Source organism: Bos mutus, chromosome 7 (assembly GCF_027580195.1).
Source record: "Bos mutus isolate GX-2022 chromosome 7, NWIPB_WYAK_1.1, whole genome shotgun sequence".
Taxonomy (NCBI): Eukaryota; Metazoa; Chordata; class Mammalia; order Artiodactyla; family Bovidae; genus Bos; species Bos mutus.
Window position 1 is genome coordinate 65329413 of NC_091623.1, and position 21118 is coordinate 65350530.

The window sequence follows — 21118 nt, forward strand, 5'->3', positions numbered from 1 at the left end:
CTATTTCTCACTTGCACTGTATAATCATAAGGGATTTGATTTAGGTCATACCTGAATGGTCTAGTGGTTTTCCCTACTTTCTTCAATTTAAGTCTGAATTTGGCAATAAGGAGTTCATGATCTGAGCCACAGTCAGCTCCCGGTCTTGTTTTTGCTGACTCTATAGAGCTTCTCCATGTTTGGGTGCAAAGAATATAATCAATCTGATTTCGGTGTTGACCATCTGGTGATGTCCATGTGTAGAGTCTTCTCTTGTGTTGTTGGAAGAGGGTGTTTGCTATGACTGGTGCGTTCTCTTGGCAAAACTCTATTAGCCTTTGCCCTCCTTCCTTCCGTATTCCAAAGCCAAATTTGCCTGTTACTCCAGGTGTTTCTTGACTTCCTACTTTTGCATTCCAGTCCCCTATAATGAAAAGGACATCTTTTTTGGGTGTTAGTTCTAAAAGGTTTTGTAGGTCTTCATAGAACCATTCAACTTCAGCTTCTTCAGCATTACTGGTTGGGGCACAGGCTTGGATCACCGTATATTGAATGGTTTGCCTTGGAAATGAACAGAGATGATTCTGCCGTTTTTGAGATTGCATCCAAGTACTGCATTTTGGACTCTTCTGTTGACCATGATGGCTACTCCATTTTGTCTAAGGGATTCCTGCCCACAGTAGTAGATATAATGGTCATCTGAGTTAAATTCACCCATTCCAGTCCATTTTAGTTCGCTGATTCCTAGAATGTCGATATTCACTCTTGCCATCTCTTGTTTGACCACTTCCAATTTGCCTTGATTCATGAACCTAACATTCCAGGTTCCTATGCAGTATTGCTCTTTACAGCATCGGACCTTGGTTCTATCACCAGTCACATCCACAACTGGGTATTGTTTTTCTTTGGCTCCTTCCCTTCATTCTTTCTGGAGTCATTTCCCCACTGATCTCCTATAGCATATTGGGCCCCTACCGACCTGGGGAGTTCCTCTTTCAGTATTCTATCATTTTGCCTTTTCAAACTGTTCATGGGGTTCTCAAGGCAAGAATACTGAAGTGGTTTGCCATTCCCTTCTCCAGTGGACTACATTCTGTCAGACCTGTCCACCATGACCCGCCCATCTTGGGTGGCCCCACGTAGCATGGCTTAGTTTCATCGAGTTAGACAAGGCTATGGTTCATGTGATCAGATTGGCTAGTTCTGTGATTATGGTTTCAGTGTGTCTGCCCTCTGATGCCCTTTTTGCCAATAGTTTATTGATGTATAGGAAAGAAAATCAATTTGTCTATATTGACCTTGTATCCTGCAAACTATAATTATGTGTTAGTTTCAGGAATTTTTTGTTGGTTTTTTGGAATCTTCTAGATAGACAATTATATCATCTGCAACTAAGGACAGTTTTATTTCTCCCTTCCCTATTTGTATAGCTTTAATTTCCTTCTCTTATCTTATTCCAGTACAATACTGAGCAGGAGTGGTAAGAGGGGACATCCTCTCTCTGCTGGAGAGAACTCCGTTTTGCTTCCTTCATCTGACATCTTGATTCCCCCTTCCTTTCTGAAAAATACCGTCACTGGGGATAGAATTCTGCACTGACAACTTTTTTTCAGCACTTGAGAAAAGTGTGCCACTTCCTTCTTGCTTCCATGGTTTCTAATGAGTAATCTGTAGTCATTTCAATTGTTTTCTTCTCTGAATATGGTGTTATTTCTCTTGCTGCTTTGTCTTTAATTTTCATAGGTTTGTCTATGAGGAATTTCAATGTGAATTCCTTTGGGTTTATAGTGTTTGAGATTCACTCAGTCTCTTGAATCTGTATGTTTATGTCTTCTTCTGCTGCTGCTACTGCTCCTGCTAAGTCGCTTCAGTCGTGTCCAACTCTGTGCGACCCCATAAACGGCAGCCCACCAGGCTCCCCTGTCCCTGGGATTCTCCAGGCAAGAACACTGGAGTGGGTTGCCATTTCCTTCTCCAATGCATGAAAGTGAAAAGTGAAAAGTGAAAGGGAAGTCGCTCAGTCGTGTCCGACCCTCAGCGACCCCATGGACTGCAGCCTTCCGGGCTCCTCTGTCCACGGGATTTTCCAGGCAAGAGTACTGGAGTGGGGTGCCATCGCCTTCTCCGACGTCTTCTGCTAAATTTGGCAAATATTCAGTCATTGTTTCTTCAAGTAGTTTTTTTTAGCAGCACTGCTTCTCTTTGAGATTCTGATAAATAAATGTTAAATATTTTTGTTATAGTCTCACAGGTCCCTGCAACTCTGGTTGTTTGTTTTTTCAATCTAGTTTCTCTTTTTGTTCAGTTTGGGTAATTTATATTACTTCATCTTCAAGTTCCTTGATTCCTTCTTCTGTCCTCTCCATTTTTCTGTCAAATGTATCAAGCTTTTAAATTTCAATTACTGTATTTTTTACTTCTAAAATTTCCAGTTAGTTCTTGATTATATGTTGTATTACTTTGTTGAGGCTTTCTTTCTTTTCTTTTTCTTTTGTTTCAAGTATGTTCACAGATAGTCTTTGAAATACTTTTATCATGTCTGCTTTAAAGGCATGGTCCAATAATTCTAACACCTGCATCATCTCAGTGTTGGTGAGTATTACTTTTCTCATTGAGATTTTCCTGGTTCTTGGTATGAGGAATAATTTTCTCACAAATCCTGGGCATTTTGGGTGTTATAAGACTTTGGATCCTATGTAAGTCATGTCTTAGCAGGCTCTTCTGATACTGCATGGGTTTGGGGGTGAAAAGAGAAAGGTGTTGCCTTGTTACTACTAAATGACAGTAAACATTCACATTCTGCCTCTGTTTACACAATTGAAGTGTGAGGAGCATTTTGTTACTGTTGAGCAGAGGTGGGAGGACTAGCTTCCCACTAAATTTCAGCTATACCACCCTGGCTGGGAGGGAGAGACATGCTTCATTAGTGCTCCCCATGTAGCTTCCCTTAGCTTCCTATGGGGATGGGCAATGATAGGAGTCCTGTCTACTAGGACTCCTCTCATACCATCCCAGCAGAAGGGGCACTTCACTACTGTGAGGTGGCAATGGAAGTCCAGGTTCCCTACTGGCACTCTGGGGGTGGCTCCATGGGGGATGCAGTGGTCCATTACCTGGCCTTCTCTGACACTCTTTCCTCTTCTCTGACACTTCTCTGATACCTTCTCTCTTACTCTGAGGAGGGACACCTTGTTACACCCTAGCAAGGATGAAGTTTACTGTGTTCACTGGCCTTTGCTGGTTGGGGGTGACTGCATTTTTTTTCTGTGATGTTGGCTGCTTATAAAGCAGTTATCATCTACAAGTTTTCTGTTGGCTAGTATGCTCCTTTCCTGTCCTTTGGTTAAAGACTGCAGGGGTTTTTGGAGGCTTTTGTGGAGTCTGTGCCAGTTGGTATTTCCAGGTTGCCACCTATTCCGGCACTCAGTCCACAATGTATGAAGCAAAACAAAACGAAAAAAAAAAAACAAACCTCAAGGGACACTCATTTCTATGTTGTGACTCAGGTCCCTGGCCAGTCTGCCATTTTCTCTACACCATTCAGAGTCCCCTTATTCTTTTTTCTATACATAATGTCTAGTATGTCAGCTAAGTATATTTAGCAAAAGGAATAGAAAAAAGTTGATCTACTTCATCTTTTTCCTATAGTATTTAAGTCAAATCCCAGGCATCATATCATTTCACCCATAAAGAATTTAGTCAGTATTGGAAAACATTATTTAAAAATATAGCCATGAAATCATTTTCACACTTCCTAAAATTAAAAATAATTGAAAATATACTAGCTAATAATCAACTTTCACCCAGACCTCTGCAGATTGCCTCAAAATCTCATTTACACCTGTGTTCAAATAACTAACCCAGATAAGGTGCAATTGTTGGATCAAAAGCATTCTCCTCCCTTTTCTCTACTCATATCATTTATTTGAAAAAAAAAAAAAAAAGGTTCTGTGGTATTCCCTACAAGCTAGACCTGGTTGACTACATTCTTGAGGTATCATTTAATGTGTTTTACTATATCCTCCATAGTTCTTAGAAACTGGTGAAAGTGAAAGTAGAAGTCGCTTAGTCGTGTCCAACTCTTTGCCTAGATCCCATGGCCTATACAGTCCATGGAATTCTCTAGGCCAGAATACTGGAGTGGCTAGCCTTTCCTTTCTCCAGAGGATCTTTCAAACACAGATATTGACCTCAGGTCTCCCACATTGCAGGCAGACTCTTTACTGGCTGAGCCACAAGGGAAGCCTAGAAACTGGTAGTTAAACATAAAGTTATGATTACATTTAGGTTCAATTGTTTTTTACAAAGATATCCCATAGGCAGTTCCGTGTGCCTCCAGTTGTACCACTTAAGCAGACACATAATATCTGATTATCATAATTTTCAGAAGTTGGCAATAATCAGTAGGTTCTGGGGGGTAATAGCTTGAATTACTCATTAAAGAGTTCCCCACTGACTTCACCTAATGCAAGGGTTCTCAAATAAATTGCTATTTTGGACCAGAGAATACTTTGTTATCAGGGACCATCCTATAAATTATAGGATATTTAGTGGGATCCCTGGTACTCTCAACACTCTTGTCCTGTACACACCATCTTATTGGTATATGAGACAATAAAAAATGTCTCCAGATATCGCCAAATGTATCCCGGAGAGAAAATGGCCCCCAGTCGAGAACCCTGACTTAACAGTTTTAGCAAACATTAATAACTATTGCCTGAATTATTATTTCATTAAAGTTTGCAAAGTTGTGATTTTTAAAAAATTCTATCATGCCTGTGTTTACAATTTTTTTAAAAGAAATTCTCTCTTAGACTACCCAGCAAAGGCAGAATAAGTGCTTGCTTACTTTATTGATCGATGTTTCTAGAATAAGCTGTTCTCTAACAATCTCCAAAGTGACCAACTAACCTTTGTTTGGAGTATCATTTGTAATTCTTGAACATTTATACATTTCATATGTTTCAGTCCTTTGCAGTAATTTTTCTTTTTGATGTTTTTTCCCACCTTTGGTCAGTGGAATCTTTTTCAAGTTAGGTCCAGTTTCCTTTCAACATGACCCTAAATTGTTTGTAATTTCCTTGCTTTCAAATATGACAAAACAGATAGTCCAGATTCACTTTACGTGGTTCTTGCCCCAGACCTGAAATCAGCCACCTACTCAAGAAACCCTCATTCCTTTTACTGGGAAATGGTACTTAGGGACCATGATCTGGGCACAATAGGTGTTTATTGTTATTGGGTTGTCACTACAGGTCTTTCAATGCATGGGACTAGGAAATGCTTATTTTTGAATAATAAAGCTAAGTTCTGATTATATATATTGGCATTTTAACTAAATTTAACCTAGTGTTTTTACTTTTATATTTAATCTCTTTTCTCTTTTGCTGAAATCATGCTTTCTAATATCTTTCTCCCTCTTCTCGTTTCCCCCTTTCAATCTCTCTCTCACATTACCATTATGAAATAGAATTTCAAACTTCTTTGTGCTCATTTCATCCTTAGGTTGTGTCTTACTGAAGATACACAGTTCAAACATTGTGTTTAAATGTAACTTTAAATAAGTGTCTCCCCATTCTTGTGGAGAACCACATTATGCCACTAATAAAATATATACATGGCTCCAAAGTTAGAACTATAAAACAAGGCATATCAGAAAGATCTAGGTTCCACCATTATTTAATCCTTCGTATCCTCTTCCTTCTCTAAGATAACTAATTTTATTAGATTTGGTGTTTACTTCTAGGTTATAAAAAATGCACACATACATACATGCACATGTGTACCTCAGAAAGGTAGCAAACAGTATGCAATAGCCTGCACCTGACATTAAAATTTTTATTGTACTAAAATATACATATGAAACTTATTTTAGCCATATTTAAGTATACAATTCAGTGGCAATAAGTGCATTCACAATGTTGTGCAATCATTATCACATTATTAATTTTCAGAACATTGTCATCATCTTATATGGAAACTCTATACCTATTAAATAATGATTCTTCATTCCCTTCTCCCACCTCAGTCCTTGGTAACCCTTATTATCCTTTCTGTCTCAATTGATTTGCCTAGTCAATCTGCACTTTTGTTTTTTGTTGGATTGTATATCCTAGGGGTCACTCATAGGCGTTTAGAGTGATCCTCATTCATTTTTTTACAGCTGTATAGTATTCTATTGAATAGATTAAACTATATTCAACCAGTTCCTGATGGATGGGAACTTTGTATTTCTAATCTTTTGCCATTATAAACAGTGTTTCAATGAGCAGACTACAGCATTCACCAGTTCATTTTTTGCACGTTTATCTTTTAAATACATTTCTAAATGTGGAATTGGCAAGTCTAAGGATAAATGCATATGCAATTTTAAAACATTTGGATTTGATATGATAGACACAAATAAACCACAGAACTATGTAAGTATTAAGTAGAAACCCATTTAACGGAGTTAAATGTTTAGAAAGTATGATTAAAACTGCTATAACCCAAGAGATACTTTATTTAGTTCTTTTAATTAAAATGAATTTGTTTGAAGGACAGCGCATGATGAATCCTCTATTGCTGTCTTTAAGTTCTTTTGATTTGAATAGATTGGTGTTGTGTCTACTTTTTCTTATGCCTTATGAGAACACTGTAAGAAGGGATACTACCTTAAAACTCTTTGCCTGACTATATTGGGGGGGAAAGGGAAGGGGTTATGCCAATTCTCAGAGGATTTTGGCTGCCAAATAGTACATCTGGGCAATTTGGGCCAGAAAAAAAAAATGTTTAAGTACAAAAATCTTAAAGTAAGTTTCTCTAGGCCTGACTAATCCAGACTTTGCTCTCTCGTACTGTTTCCTAAACCATACTTGGATGGCCAGTCCCAGTTTTCAGGGATGTTTGATTTTTAATTATGAAATGCTGACAGACGAATGGAGCGTCACATAAATATCATGAAAGCGGAGCCACAAAGGAAGACCTCAAAATCGGGTGAGCATCGAGGCAGGTCTACAGGTCCAGAGGGCAAGTGACCAGCCAGTCTGGATGCATCAGTTGTTCGAGTTTAATCATTAATCAAGAGTCCACACAGGAAACCAAGGATATGCCCCAAGACTCATTTACCCACCATGCCTGTTCCCCCTAAACACATTTCAGGGGCGCTAACTTGTCTCTGGCTGCAAACTCACGCAGAGTCCTGGCAGGGCTCAACCCGGAGCACACCTCCAGCACGCACTCCCCAGGACCGCGGCGCCTGCAAGCTGCTGAGGTCCCCCGCGGCTGCTCGAGCTCCCTCTTGGAGACGGAGGGCGCCTTTCAATCCGGAAACGCCCAGCCCCTCTGCGGGTTCCGCAGACTGACGCCGCTCCCGGTGGGGAGGTGGGGGTAGGAGGGCGATGGGGAGAGCTCGGCCTCCTCCTCGGATTGAGGTTGCAGCCAACTCCCGCGCGAGTCTATTCCTGCTTGACCGAGATTCCTTCAACTCCGGGCCTGGGTCCGGGTCCCTAAAGGAGGACCCGTTCTCATCCTCAACCTTGTGGCCTCTGCCCGGCGGGGAAGTTCAGCTGCGGGTCTAGCCAAGCCAGGCGCATTTAGAGACCCTCGTCCCTGGTCCGTGGCCCGCCGAAGGCGGAGGAGGAGAGAAGGGGCTGCCTCCTTTCCCAAATCCGGTCCCTAACCGCCCCCTCCCCCGTCGTCTGCTCGCTTTGTACAGGCAGTCAAAACAGAGCTAGTGGCCAATTGAGGGGGACGGGAAGCAAAGCCGACTAGCGCCTCGCCCCCTCCTCCCGGGCCCCCCGGCCCTCCCTCCCCTTTCCCACTTCTCTCCTCGCCCTAACCTCGCCCCCATCCCCCGCTCATTTCCTCTCGCACCCAAGCTCGCCAATCTCTCTTTCCAAGCCCCCTTTCCAAACCCTGACCTGCCTCTCCGGCTCGCCCCCCACTCCCTCTCCCCAATCTCAGTCCTCTCCCCTCCCTTCCCCCTTCCTTCCTCTTCCCCTCCCCCAGCCCCTGGCTCCCCTTGTTCCTCCCCACCCGGTCGCCCCCTTACTCTGTCTCCGCCCACTCTGCGCCAGCCCCTCGGTCAGGGCTGCGCCCCACGTGTGGACGGCGGCGCTCCAGCCCCCACTGACAGCCGCCGCCCGCCGGCCCGCCCAGCGCCCTGCCGGGCCTCAAAACCCCCGCGCCGCGCCCTCGCCCGCCGCATCTTCCCCGGCGTCCAGTCTCCCGCCCTCTCTCGCACCGGCGGCTCGCCCCGGCCCCGCGCACCTCCGCCCGGCTCTTTAGCCGCCGCCGGCGCGTCGCTGTCCCGGGGGACTCCGGGAGAGCCCCGAGAGGACCTTCCTCTTGTTTGTGGGGGCAACTTTTGTTTGCTTTCCGGCTTCTTTCTGGTGACTTTTGCAGCTTCCAAGATCTGTGCCCGGAGCGCACGGGAATCCGCAGAGTCGCTGCGTTCAGGCCTTTTTTTTTCCTTTTGAGGTCCGCTTTCTTTGTAACTTTACGCCGCGGCTGCTCGGGTTACTTTTGTAATTTCCCGCCCCCACCCGCTGGCGGTCCTGGAGTCGCTCGGGGCAGCGGCCCGGGGGATGCAACGTGGACCGCGCGGGGCTGCCGGCCGCTCTGCCGCCGCGCCTCGCCGCCCGCTGCGCTAGAACCCGCACCCCGCTGGCAGCCAGGGGGCCGGCGCTAGGTCCCGGGCTCCCGCTAGAGCAGGGAGCCCGAACACACGCGAGTCTCCGGGGCCGACGAAGGGCTTGTTAGACCTGACTTTTTTCGGGCCGCGCAGATTTTGTCTTTGAGCGCTCCCTCTCAGCGGACCAAGGTCCGCGCGCCCCTAGCGCGCGCGATGGGGAGACGGCGGCGGCTGTGTCCCCAGCCCTACTTCGTGTGGCTGGGCTGCGTGGCGCTTTGGGCGCAGTGCACGGCCGGCCAGCCCCAGCCCCCGCCGCCCAAGGCGCCCCGGCCCCAGCCGCCACCGCAACAGGTCCGGCCCGCAGCGGCGGGCTCTGAAGGCGCATTCGCGGTGTCCGAGTACCGGGAGGAGGGCGTCGCGGCCGCTAGCCGCGTCCGCAGGCGAGGACAACAGGACGTGCTCCGAGGGTAGGTGGACAGGCGACGCGGGGGCGGGTGGAGGGGAACCTCGGCTTGGCAGCTTTCCATCCCACTCCCTCCCAGAACCTAGTTCTGTGGCTACAGCCGGGGCCCCCTTCCACCAGTAGACCCCGAAGAGCCCAAGAAGCGCCTCCTCCTCTTCCTCCTGCTGGCAAAAAAAAACCAAAAAAAAAGCCCTCCCTCCGGGGTTTGTCGGCGGGTGAGTTGGAGGCCTCTGGGTGAGGATCGCTGAGCGCCTGCGGAGCCAGCTGTGCGGGAACAAGTCCCGAATGTCTGGCGGAAGGCGCGCCTGAGTCCGCCCCGCGCGGGGGCCGGTAGAGCCTGCCTGCTCCCCACCGTCGGGGGCGCAGCTCCGAGCCTTTTGTTTGAGGACGTGTGCGGGGCTTACTTACAGCTCCATCTAATCATCAGGCCCAGCGCTCCACCTTCTGACACGCCATCCTTGACACGTCGGGGCCAAAGTAACAGTCGATCAAGGAGGGATGGATTTGGGGACGAGGGCAAGGATTTTTGAAATGGAGTGTTCCCTTTGTTCTCTACATCCGGAGGCTAGAATGGTAGCAAATTATATGTTTCCCTTTCTTTTCGCTCTTTTTTAAAGAGCAGCAACAGAGGGTAGATGAAAGGCAGTGTTTAGACGTTTCTGATCCTTCCCCATTTCAGTGTCTAGCCCATTTACTTCCACGTCTGAGGCCCAAGCCCCAGGAGTTTGACGTGTAGTTTTGGTCGTCCTGAAAGCTTAGGAAAACCTCTAATGTATTACCACATCCCTCTCTTATGTGTGTGACTTCACTTGTCTCTCGCAGGCCCAACGTATGCGGATCCAGGTTCCACTCCTACTGCTGCCCCGGATGGAAGACGCTCCCTGGAGGAAACCAGTGCATTGTCCGTGAGTGCTGGGCTGGGATCGCAGCTTGGGGTTGCCCACTCGGCCCCATCCCAGGGCGGACCTTTTGCGTTCTGTGGTTTGGACACATAGTTGCGTTTCTAATCCGGTGGCCATAGTAATGATTAGGGGTGACCCTATTTGAATGGTGGGGAAGAAGCAGCCGGTTTGCATCAATTTAGACTTCACTTCTAGACTGTTGAAGGGCAATAATGATAAAGGTTTCAGAGATAACTTGAAAGTTTTATCTTTCTATGTCTATTAATACAAACTCAAGGGAGAGCACAGCAATTCCCCAGATAACCCCAAACCACTTTTTCCTGAAAGTTCTCAGATAAGACCACAAGGTGATTATGTAAACGATCTGCCTTTTGACTCAGCAGGAGGTTTATACCTTCTGAAGATAAGGCTTTCTTAGGCCTTGGTACAAAACCACTTTATTATCTCTGGTTTCATCTCAGCAGCCACATAACATAGATAGGAAAGGAGCCTTCTCAGAGATTTGGCGTTGACCCAGGTTAACAGAAGTTTTAAAAGAGAGAACTCTTCCACATGGCTTGACTTTTAAGACATTTACATTTAGGATTTCCAGACCCCAGATCTCATAAAGTACAGTAGATTTCCAAAGTGTGAGCCTTAGAACTTCAGAAGTTTTGCGTGTCTGACCTTTGATGTTTTGATTATTTTATTCCGTTTCCAAAGTATGCAGCCAGTTCTCCACGTTTTAATTGGAGAAGTCATTAGTTAGCGACTTCGCTGTGGTGGACTATGGGATGTCTTATTTCACATGCCTGTGAAATTGTGAGTTAAAGTGTGACTGGCCTTTTCTTGTGTATTTATATAGCACAGCCACATTTGTCTTCTTGGGAGGAGAGCCAGGTATGGTAGACAGCACGTTTATTTAGAGCCAATCTTGACTTTAGATTGACCTTGATGTTTTCCAGGGAGAAGATAATGATGCCATATGAACAGAGAAAAAGGGCAAGCCACACTAACCAAGGGATAATAAGGATGTAGTGGCATCTCTGACTCTATAGTTATTGGTTTTGTGGTTCAGATAGACCCTTAATGTTATTTCTGTGCAGTTTTTTAAAAGGCATGACATCTTAAGTGTTGTGAATATTAGCTTCTTATTTTTTCTACCCTAAAAGTCTCACAATATCCAGTAATGAGGCAAAAATAGGAAGCAACAACTGTGTTCTTTAGGGTGATTCATAAATATATCAAATAAACCCTCTGATTATAAGCCTTTCTTTTTATTAAAAGGAATGGGAGGGTATTGGATTCTTTTCCCTCCAGCACAGAAGTCATATATGGGAGGCATTTGTGGAGGGTGCATTTACTTTTTCAGATCAGTAGGGCGTTACCATGCCTGCTTTAAACTTATGTGGCTCCTAGAATCCTGAAACAGCTCACGTCACTCACCACACACCTGCCATACTAGCGGGAGTGACTCAGGCACTGCGGAAAGTCTGACTCACTGAATGTAATGAATGTGGCTGCCATTATTGAGTTGGAGAGCAGCCGAGGAGAAAGGATTGGTTTATGGTACGTGTTGAAAATCTGTAAAGTCAGATTTTATTGGATCAGTGTGGAATGGGAATTCCAGAGAACAGAGCCTTCTAGAATATTTGCAGTAGGAAAAAATATATATGTGTATATATATATGTATATATATATATAGTGTCAGCTTTAAATACTTGAGTGTCAGCTTTAAATACTTTTGGTCTTTGAGTAACATTGTGCCCTCTAACTATATAGAAGATCAGCTTTGGAAATCTCAAAGTAACAGTGAATATTGTAGCCCTCATTTCTACAACTAAGGGTATTTGGATGCTTATGAAATACATTGGAATGTACAAGTACCATAACTCTATAAAAACATAACTTTGAAATGATGTTTTTATCTCCAAGAAACATTTATAGCACTTGTGTCAAGAGATACCTACAAAAATATTTATTAGCACATGTAAATGGTAATTCAAATACCCAAGACTAAAACAGTGTGCAAAAGAGAGGGAGAATGTAATGCACTTATATTCTCTTGGGTGGGTCTCATCTAAATTTTAGCCTAATATTTTGCATTGAATTCAGTAGTTCAGTTATTTTGATATTGACAACTAAAGTATAGGGAGATAATAACTGAAAGTATATAGAGATAATAACTGAATTGAAAACAAAGTCAAAATTAGGAATTTTCACTCCATGAAATTCTGCCATCTGCAGCAATATGAATGGGCCTACAGAATACTATGCTTTGTGAAATGTCTGACATAAAAAGACAAATACTTTATGATGTCACTTCTATGTGGAATAGAAAAAATAATACAAATAAATGTATGTGCAAAATAAAAACAGACTCACAGATATAGAAAACATGATTGGCTTCCCTGGTAACTCAGTGGTAAAAAAAAATCTGCCTGCAGTGCAGGAGATGCAGGTTCGATCCCTGGATAGGGAAGATCCCCTGAAGTAGGAAATGGCAACCCACTCCAGTATTCTTGCCTGTAAAATCCCATGAACAGCAGAGCCTGGCGGGCTACAGTCCATAGGGTCGCAAAGAGTTGGGCACTGATGCACGCACATATAGCACAGTGGTTACAAAGGGGAGATGAGGGGAAGGGGCAAATTAAGTGTATGGGATTAGCACATACGAACTATTATGTGTGAAATAAAAAACAAGGATATATTATACAGCAAAGGGAATTGTAGTCATTCTCTTGTAATAACATAATGGATAGTGGAGTATAATTTACAAAAATACTGAACCACTGTGCTATACGCCTGAAACTAGTATAATATTGGTAATCAATTAGATTTCAGTTGAAAAAAAGAATTTTCATCCCATGACTTTCTTATGATAACAAATTATTTATTATATTTATTGACTTTCCACCATTTAGCAGAAGAAAAGCTCCAAGGGGACTTACAAAAAGAGAATAAGTAAAACACAAATAGAAAAGGAGGACCAAAGATTAATTTCCTCATATATTTGTACATCAACATTTTTTCTTTATAGAAAAATATTAAAATGATCAACTCCTAGAATTGTAATCTGGTTGGCCTTGACCAGGCTTCATAAGAAGATATTAAAATAAAAATATATTTCTCAAACTACTGGAAACCTAATGCATTTTGAGTTGAGTCTGTGTTTTGTTGTTATTGTTCTTAATTATGGCCTGTGAAAATCACTGAAGTACTTCCAAACTTCCAAATATTTATTTCCAAAACGATGAAATGGACTTACTTTCCATTTGTTTTTTTTAAAAACCCTTGTTAGGACATGAAGCAATGGAAAAGTTTGCTTATTAATTTTTCGTTGTTGTTGTGAAATTATGCTATGAAGAGCATGTTGATCAGTGGAAAAATATTGGGAAGGGGTTGGCCCAGAACCATACCGTTTGAGACCTGAAGAGACATCAGAACATTCCAGTATAATCCCTGTGTTTTATTTTACCAATGAGAGCACTAAACCCAGAGAAGCTGTGGGTTTTCTCCAAGCTTGCAGTGGGTCAGTGGCAGAGCGGGAGCTCAACCTCAGACCTGTTGTGTAGTACCATTCGTTTACTATCTACTTTTGACTTGAGTCTTCTCCCAGCATTACTGAAATCCCAACACCCAGGTCCTCTCTACATCCCTCTCTGGTATTTCTGGGCCTCATTTTTTTCCCCCCAATTGTGGTAGGGACAAATACTTAGATGAAATATACTATAGTTTGATATGAGTGTGAAGAGAAAGAGCCTAAGCATTCTGCTTTTCACGGGTTCACAGATGTATAGGGTAGACCTGCGGCCATGATAGGGATGTGTCTGAAGATGACCAGTCTCCAGTCCATCAGACCTTCTTTGGGTTTAGGACCCGGGAAGGGGCACTTGGTATATAACCTAAGCCTAAACTAAATATCTTTTGAGCAAACTCTGAGAGATAGTGAAGGATAGACTTGGTATATAACCTAAGCCTAAACCAAATGTCTTTTGAGCAAACTCTGAGAGACAGTGAAGGATAGGGAAGACTGGCATGCTGTAGTCCGTGGCATCACAAAGAGTCAGACACGACTTAGCAACTGAACAACAACAAAACTAAATGTCTCCTTGCTGAGAATGAGGGGGCTTTGAGATAAAACAGTATTTTACTAAACTTTTGTCATTGGAAAGTTATTGGTGATCAGAAAGTCCAGTATACTTTAAGAATAGTCAACTCCATAGCAGGAGCCATGTTCATGTCTAAAATCGTTTTTTATTTTTACACTGTGATCTATGACATCCTCATTGTACTAATGGAGATGCAGGCCGTATTATGTGGGTGTCAAAGGCAATTTGGAGAAGCAAAACAATTACCGAGTTAGTTTACTTCTATAAAACACACCCTTTACATTATGTATTGAGGGGGTCTCATATCTCTTGGAAGATTGTGAGACTCCTCGCTAGCAGAAGATAGGAACACACATTTACATACATATGCACGGCTAGTTTCAGGACATTCCCACGCTCTCCTCTTCCTGTCTTCATCCAGCCACTCACGGAGCATTAATGGAGCATTAAAACACTTGCCTAATGCTTTGCCGAGAGAGAATTCAGTTGTGGGTATAGAGATAAATCAGCTCCTAAATGAAACTGACTCTGTATGGGAGAGACTTCGCATCTGAAGGCTACTGATTTTGAGGATCTGTGGTATGTGCTGTGTCAGTGAGCCTAACATTCTTTGCTGTGATGACCCTCATACCTTCGAGGTCACAGCTGCAGGAGGCTTTGACTCTCCCTTCATCAAAATGTCTCAGCAGCTTTTCTGAGCAGCAGGAATAGGCTAGGTGGTGGAGGTAATACAGGAGAAGAACGGCTGGAGGAAGGAGAAAGAGAATTATTAAGGGGAACAAAGATTGATGATGGGGCAGGTCAGATACCAGCCGGGAAGGAATGTGTATGGAACCCCTGGGGCTTGGCCAAGTCGTTAGACCGTGGAGTCTCCAGCTCAGCCAATTTCACTTTCTCTGTCTCCTGTGAAGGTCCTTTACATAGTGGGCTGTGTTTTCTGAGGGTACACAGGACCTCTGGGTTTCCTTAACTCTCCTCGCTTCCTAGGATCAAGACTTCTCATGGTGAATTCTGAATATAAGCCCTCTGCCTTGAATGGAAAAGATGACCCATACTGATAAAGAGTTGAACAATTAAGATTATGGAAATTAAAATAGCTTCATTTATGTGCACTTTATCATAAGAATACTTAAGAGACTCATTCACTTGTCTACAATGGTTACTTTTGTTGCATATCTGCAATTAGGCATTATATATATCACGCATTTTTATATCTTAGTTTTTCAGCTTTATTGTTTTTAACTATAGCTTCCTTGGTTTTGTAGTCAGTGGTTTATTACCTTATTGTTCACACGCTTCCCTGTTGTGCTTTCCACAGCAATTTGTAGAAATAGTTGCGGAGATGGATTTTGTTCCCGTCCTAACATGTGTACTTGTTCCAGCGGCCAAATATCACCAACCTGTGGATCAAAATCAAGTACGTTTTTCATATGTGACTTTATTAACTGCATTATCTGTAAGTTATCTATTGAATAAATGGTAAATGTCCTTTTCAATGAGGCTGTGGACCCATGATTATTTTCTGTGCTAACTAGGTCAGTACTAATCTTTGGAGTAAAAATCTTTGGTGGCTTAGCTGTTACCACCAACAACTAGGGGCTATTGGGGTGGTGATGAAGAAAAACAATCTCGTACCGGTCCAGAAGATATGCGTTTACTGAGTAAAAGAGCCTGGATTTAGTGAGAACTAATTCTTTGTAATAGCTGGAATGTACTGTGTTTTTACCAGTACTTATTATAGGTACTAAGTGTTTGACTATATCATTGTATTTAATTAAGCCTCACATGAATACAATGAGATACTATTATTACCCTATTGTCAGAGAAGGAGATTGAGGCACACATAGTTTAACTCACCCAAAGTAAGACAGATTTGAATCCAGGGATTCTGATGCCCAAGTCTGTAGACTCAAATCCTCAGCTTTATTTATTGCCTTTGCTTAACTCCTGTGTCTCATAAACTATTTCATGGGTTAACTAAAGGGGAAGGAGAAGAGCACTGAGATGATAACAGATACTCATTGTGTACTGAGCAGGTGTTCTACATACATTAACTTATTTTGCTTTACACAGACAACAGCTCTGTAAGATCTCTGTAACAGTGGACTAAAATCTTGCTTTACATGACCTAAGGAGGAATTGTTGGGTCTTTAAGCTCCAAGATTAATCTTTTAGGACAGTATTTAAGGTAATGTTTTATAGCCAAGTAGAAGCAGTTATTATTTATGTAATTGCTCAGTAATTAATACATCTTTATCTGCCTCAAATTAATATGAAGTTGTTACATTTTTAACAGTTCTTTCTGTAAATTTTTCCTAAGTAATAGATAATCTGTCTGATTGAGGAATATAAGATTGAAGATTCATACAACAGATGTCATTGTCTCATGATGAAACTTCTGATTAACACTCTAGTTTCATTTTCTTTTAAAATATCATGTAATTGTCTAAACCTTTCAAAACCCAGAATTAGGGGTTTTGAAGGGAATTATGTAGAATTCCTCAAGACTTTCTTGACCACCCTGAATACCATTTCCTCCACTACTTTCCTGTCCTTCCCTCTGACTGCCTAGAAGATACCATTCCTCATATCTTCATTATTCTCTTCTCTTAGTTTTCTCAAATACACCCTCAGCAAAACGCCCAATCCTGGAGAAACGTTTTTACAATTCAGTTTTTTAATTCCTCCAGAGGGACAGCTGAAGAATCATTGGTTGACCTTCAGTTTGCGGTATACAATTTAATAGGAGAATCCCTGAGTCATTTGGCATTGAGTAATACTGACTGCTTTTCCATCAGAAACTTTTTTCTCCTCTCTAGTCCTTATGGTGCTCCAACTTCGCAAAGCATTTAGCACCATTAATCACTATCTTCTTGAAATGCTCTCTTTTCTTGATCATTCTTAGTGTCCTTTCTGTATCCCCTTTATTAGCTTTATATTCACAGTTAAGTATTCCCCAAAGTTCTGTCCTTCCTAGGTGAACTCATTTACATATATGTCTTCGACTACTACTAACATGGGCCTTCCCAGTGTTTCAGTGGTAATCCACCTGCCCATGCAGGAGATGCAAGAGACAGGTTCGCTTCTTGGGTGAGGAAGATACCTGGAGAAGGAAATGGCAACCCACTCCATTATTCTTGCCTGGAGAATCCTCATGGACAGAGGAGCCTGGCAGGTCCTCTGTCCACGGGGTCACAAAGAGTCGTACACGACTGAGTGACTGGGCAAGCACTAACCAGTATGTTGCTAACTCATAACGATTATCTCTAGAGTAGATGCGTCCACTGGGCTTCATATTCACGTGTCCCATTTCCTACTGGACATCTCCACTTGAATGAGTAGTAGGCATCCAAAACTGTGGCCTGAGACTCTTGATCCATGGCTGACAACAGTCTGTTTCTTCCACAGTTGCCATGGTCCCAGCAAATAGCACTGAACTCAATGCCTTGCTATCATGATGGGCTTGGTATTCACTGTCACGGAGCTTACATTCCTGTAGAGAGACAGACAAAACACAAGTGAAGAAACCCCACAGTGTCATTAGAGATTGTGGTTAGTTCTTGGAAGGAAACTTGGCTGTGAAGAACAGCCTGGAACCAAGGAAGAATATAGACACAAGAGATAGACAAGATCGTGCTGATGTGACATGACATTGAAGCTGAGTTCAGAAGGACTAGGATGAACCAGGGAGGGATCCTCACAGGGAGAGGAAGGAGCATATCAAAACATCTTTCCTCCACTTGAGAAACCAAAAGTTTCATGTGATGACAAAGAGGCAGGTTGGGAAAAGAAGATCTTAGAGAAGCAGGCAAATCCAGATAGATAATACATGGCCACCTCAGTCATGGAAGGATTTGCGTTCTATCCCAAATGTGACATTAAAAGGGTTTAAATAAGACAGGGAAGCAGTGCTATTTGTATTATTACAAGATGACTGTAGTTGCTTTGCTGAGAAGGAATTTGAAAAGGGCAAGAGTAGAAGCTAGGGAACTCATCAGGAGGTGACTGCAACAATCCAAGTAAGAGATGAGGGTAGCTGAACCACACAATATCAGTGGTGACAGAAAGGAGAAGGATTTGACATATATTTTCCAGTGGAACCTACAGACCTTGTTAAAAGACTTGATTTGAGAGAAAGAGAAGCAACTGCTTAAGCACTGGATGGATGGCAGTGCCCGGCACTCAGCCACGGCATTCTGAATGGATACTTGAGTGCCTCCTGCATCCTAGAACTTACACTTCCAGTCACCTTAGATTTCCTTGCTTTAACATTAAAAGTGTAACAGATTTTAAATACATACTAAATAACATGTTGTCACAGATATACTCATCTGTGTACTTACAAATAAATAAATGCATGCTTGGGTCATAACATTTACTTCCGTAGAGTACACTTGTCATTAATTGGGCATTTATTATAGTTTTATAACTCTCACAGATACTATAGTTTTGGTGATTGATAATTTTATGTGTTTTGTTCTTTGCAGTTCAGCAGTGCAGTGTTAGGTGCATGAATGGTGGGACCTGTGCGGATGACCATTGCCAGTGCCAGAAGGGATATATTGGAACTTACTGTGGACAACGTAAGCAACATTAGAATAAACTCAATTTATTTGAATAATTTGATTGAGTGGGTATTTCATACCGAGTCATAATTAAGGTCTTGTAAAGTGTGTGATCCTTTAAAAAATAGTTTTATGTAGAAAAGACATACCTTATAGCTAAATAGATAATTTTTTCCAGCTCCTAAAAAATTTTTGTTTTAGAGTATTGATGTTATTGAGTACCACTAGGGCTTTATCAAATTTGACATATATTACAATTAAATATTTAGTTGATTTTCATTTGTCTAGTTCCATAAAACATGGATGCCTTTCTGAAAAAATGGTAGTGTTTGTTGTGATCTCTCTTTGTCTCTTTAGGATATCCCAAATTTAACCCTGGAGAGCCAAGCTTATAAATTGTCCTTTGCTCAATTATATTTTATTACTCAAATCTATTGTAATACTACAGTAAAGGGCTATGAAATGATTTTTCGATGAATAGGGGAGTTCAGAGACAGAGGTGTCAGTCAGGCCTTATAAACCAAGGAAAGAAATTTGGACAATACTCTAAATATTATGTGATGCTATTGGTACAGTTTAAGCAGTAGAGTGAGACGACCTGATTAACATTTAAAAAGAACCACTTTGGCTGCTGTATTGAAACTGGATTGTAGAAAGGGAAAGAAAAAAAATAAAAAGGGCCAGTTAGAAGGCTAGACCAGTGATTCTGGTAGATGCTGCTGCTGCTGCTGCTAAGTCACTTCAGTCGTGTCTGACTCTGTGTGACCCCATAGACGGCAGCCCACCAGGCTCCCCCATCCCTGGGATTCTCCAGGCAAGAACACTGGAGTGGGTTGCCATTTCCTTCTCCAATGCATGAAAGTGAAAAGTGAAAGTGAAGTCGCTCATTCATGTCCTACTCTTATTGACCCCATGGACTGCAGCCCACCAGGCTTCTCTGTCCATGGGATTCTCCAGGCAAGAACACTGGAGTGGGGTGCAATTTCCTTCTCCATCTAGTATATGATGCTGTAGTAACTCAGGATGTGATTTTTGCTTAGACTGAGCTTTCACTGAAGGTGGAATATATGGAAGGAGGTGTGTACTGATGGAATGGGTGTGATGCATGAGACTAAAAGGAAAACCAGAGATCCATAATGACGACTGGAAGACTTGAGTTGAGCTCTGGGCTGAATGGTGATGCCATTTTCTGATACACAAAAGACTGAGTGGGGATTAGGTGGGATGGGGGTCGGGTGGGGCTCAGAGCGTGGGATGTCAAGAGTTTTTGTTTTGGATTTGATGAAGAAGTCTGTTAGACTTCTAAGTGAAAAGATCTATGAGCTCAGCCCTTAGGAGAGAGGTCAGAGATAGACATATGAGTTTGGGAGCATATAGATTGAATTTTGATACGGCTAACATTTTCATTGTGGGCCTGGACAAAGAACACTAGGAAGTTGGTGCAGGTAGAGAAGAGAAGTGGGCTGAAGCTGGAACCCTGATTGTTGCCCAGCATTTTGAGGTGGAGACGAGGAAGGAGAAACCAGCAAAGAGTGAGAAAGAGTAGGTAGTGAGACAGGAGGAAAACTGGGAGAGCATGATACCCTGGAAGACAAAGGAAAAAGGTAGCACCAGGAGTAGAGATTTATATTGTCTTGTGTGGAAACAACAGACTTTTCTTTCTTTTTTTAACATTTTGACCCAGATTCTGGGAAAGATTGAGAGTAGGAGGAGAAAGGGGCAATAGGAATAGATGGTTGGATGGCATCACTGACTCAGTGGACATTAATTTGAGCAAACTCCAGGAGATGGTGAAGGATAGGGGAGCCTGGTGTGCCACAGTTTATGGGGTCGCAAAGAGTTGAACATGACTGAAAGACTGAACCACAAATCTGGTTTAGCATCTTTTTTATATCCGATATGTTTGTGTAGTAGGAAGTAATGATAATTTCAGATTTGACTTAGGCCACACTGTCTGTACCTATGTTGAGTGGTACAGGAGTCTGTCTGATAAAAACAGACACTTGTCATATTTCTGAGCACAGAGTAGGTGCTCAGTAAATATTTACTGAATAGAAATACTCAAACTTCAGCAGTCATGATCAGGGTTCTATTACCGAGCGCAGAGTGGGTACTCATTAAATATTCATTGAATAAAAATATTCAAGTTTCAGCAGTCATGATCAGGTTCTGTTTCACAGTCTGACCATCTTGAAATAGGGCTTGCTTCTCCCTTTTCCTCAGATCATGGTAGGCAGTTCATACTTCTTTCCATAGTCTTTTTTTTCTCCCCTGCCTTTTGCTTTGTCCCACACTAGGTGTAAGTACTTTTCTCTCTTCCTGTGTGGTCAGCATTCTTTCCATGGTGGAAATTTAGGCTTATACAAGTTTATTTTCAACTCCAGTTGAGAGGTACATTTGTTTCTGTCTTGTTTTGTTACCAAAACATTACTTTATAAAGTAACTTTCGTCATAATTCATTCAAAAGAAGGAAATTGCTTCTTTTATCCCCTTTTGGTCCACTT

The 21118-nt window shown here is 42.5% G+C and overlaps 1 protein-coding gene across 1 annotated transcript in view; it reads left to right on the plus strand.

The window, feature by feature from the left end:
• The first annotated feature begins 8033 nt into the window (after positions 1–8033).
• The window catches only part of FBN2 (fibrillin 2), a 223308-nt gene continuing 210223 nt past the window's right edge, over positions 8034–21118 (plus strand). Inside the window, exons 1-4 of the mRNA XM_070374044.1 lie at positions 8034–9060; positions 9879–9961; positions 15368–15466; positions 18537–18632. Of these exons, the coding sequence (XP_070230145.1) occupies positions 8807–9060; positions 9879–9961; positions 15368–15466; positions 18537–18632 (532 nt within the window). The 5' untranslated portion in view covers positions 8034–8806. The remainder of the gene's footprint in view (positions 9061–9878; positions 9962–15367; positions 15467–18536; positions 18633–21118) is intronic.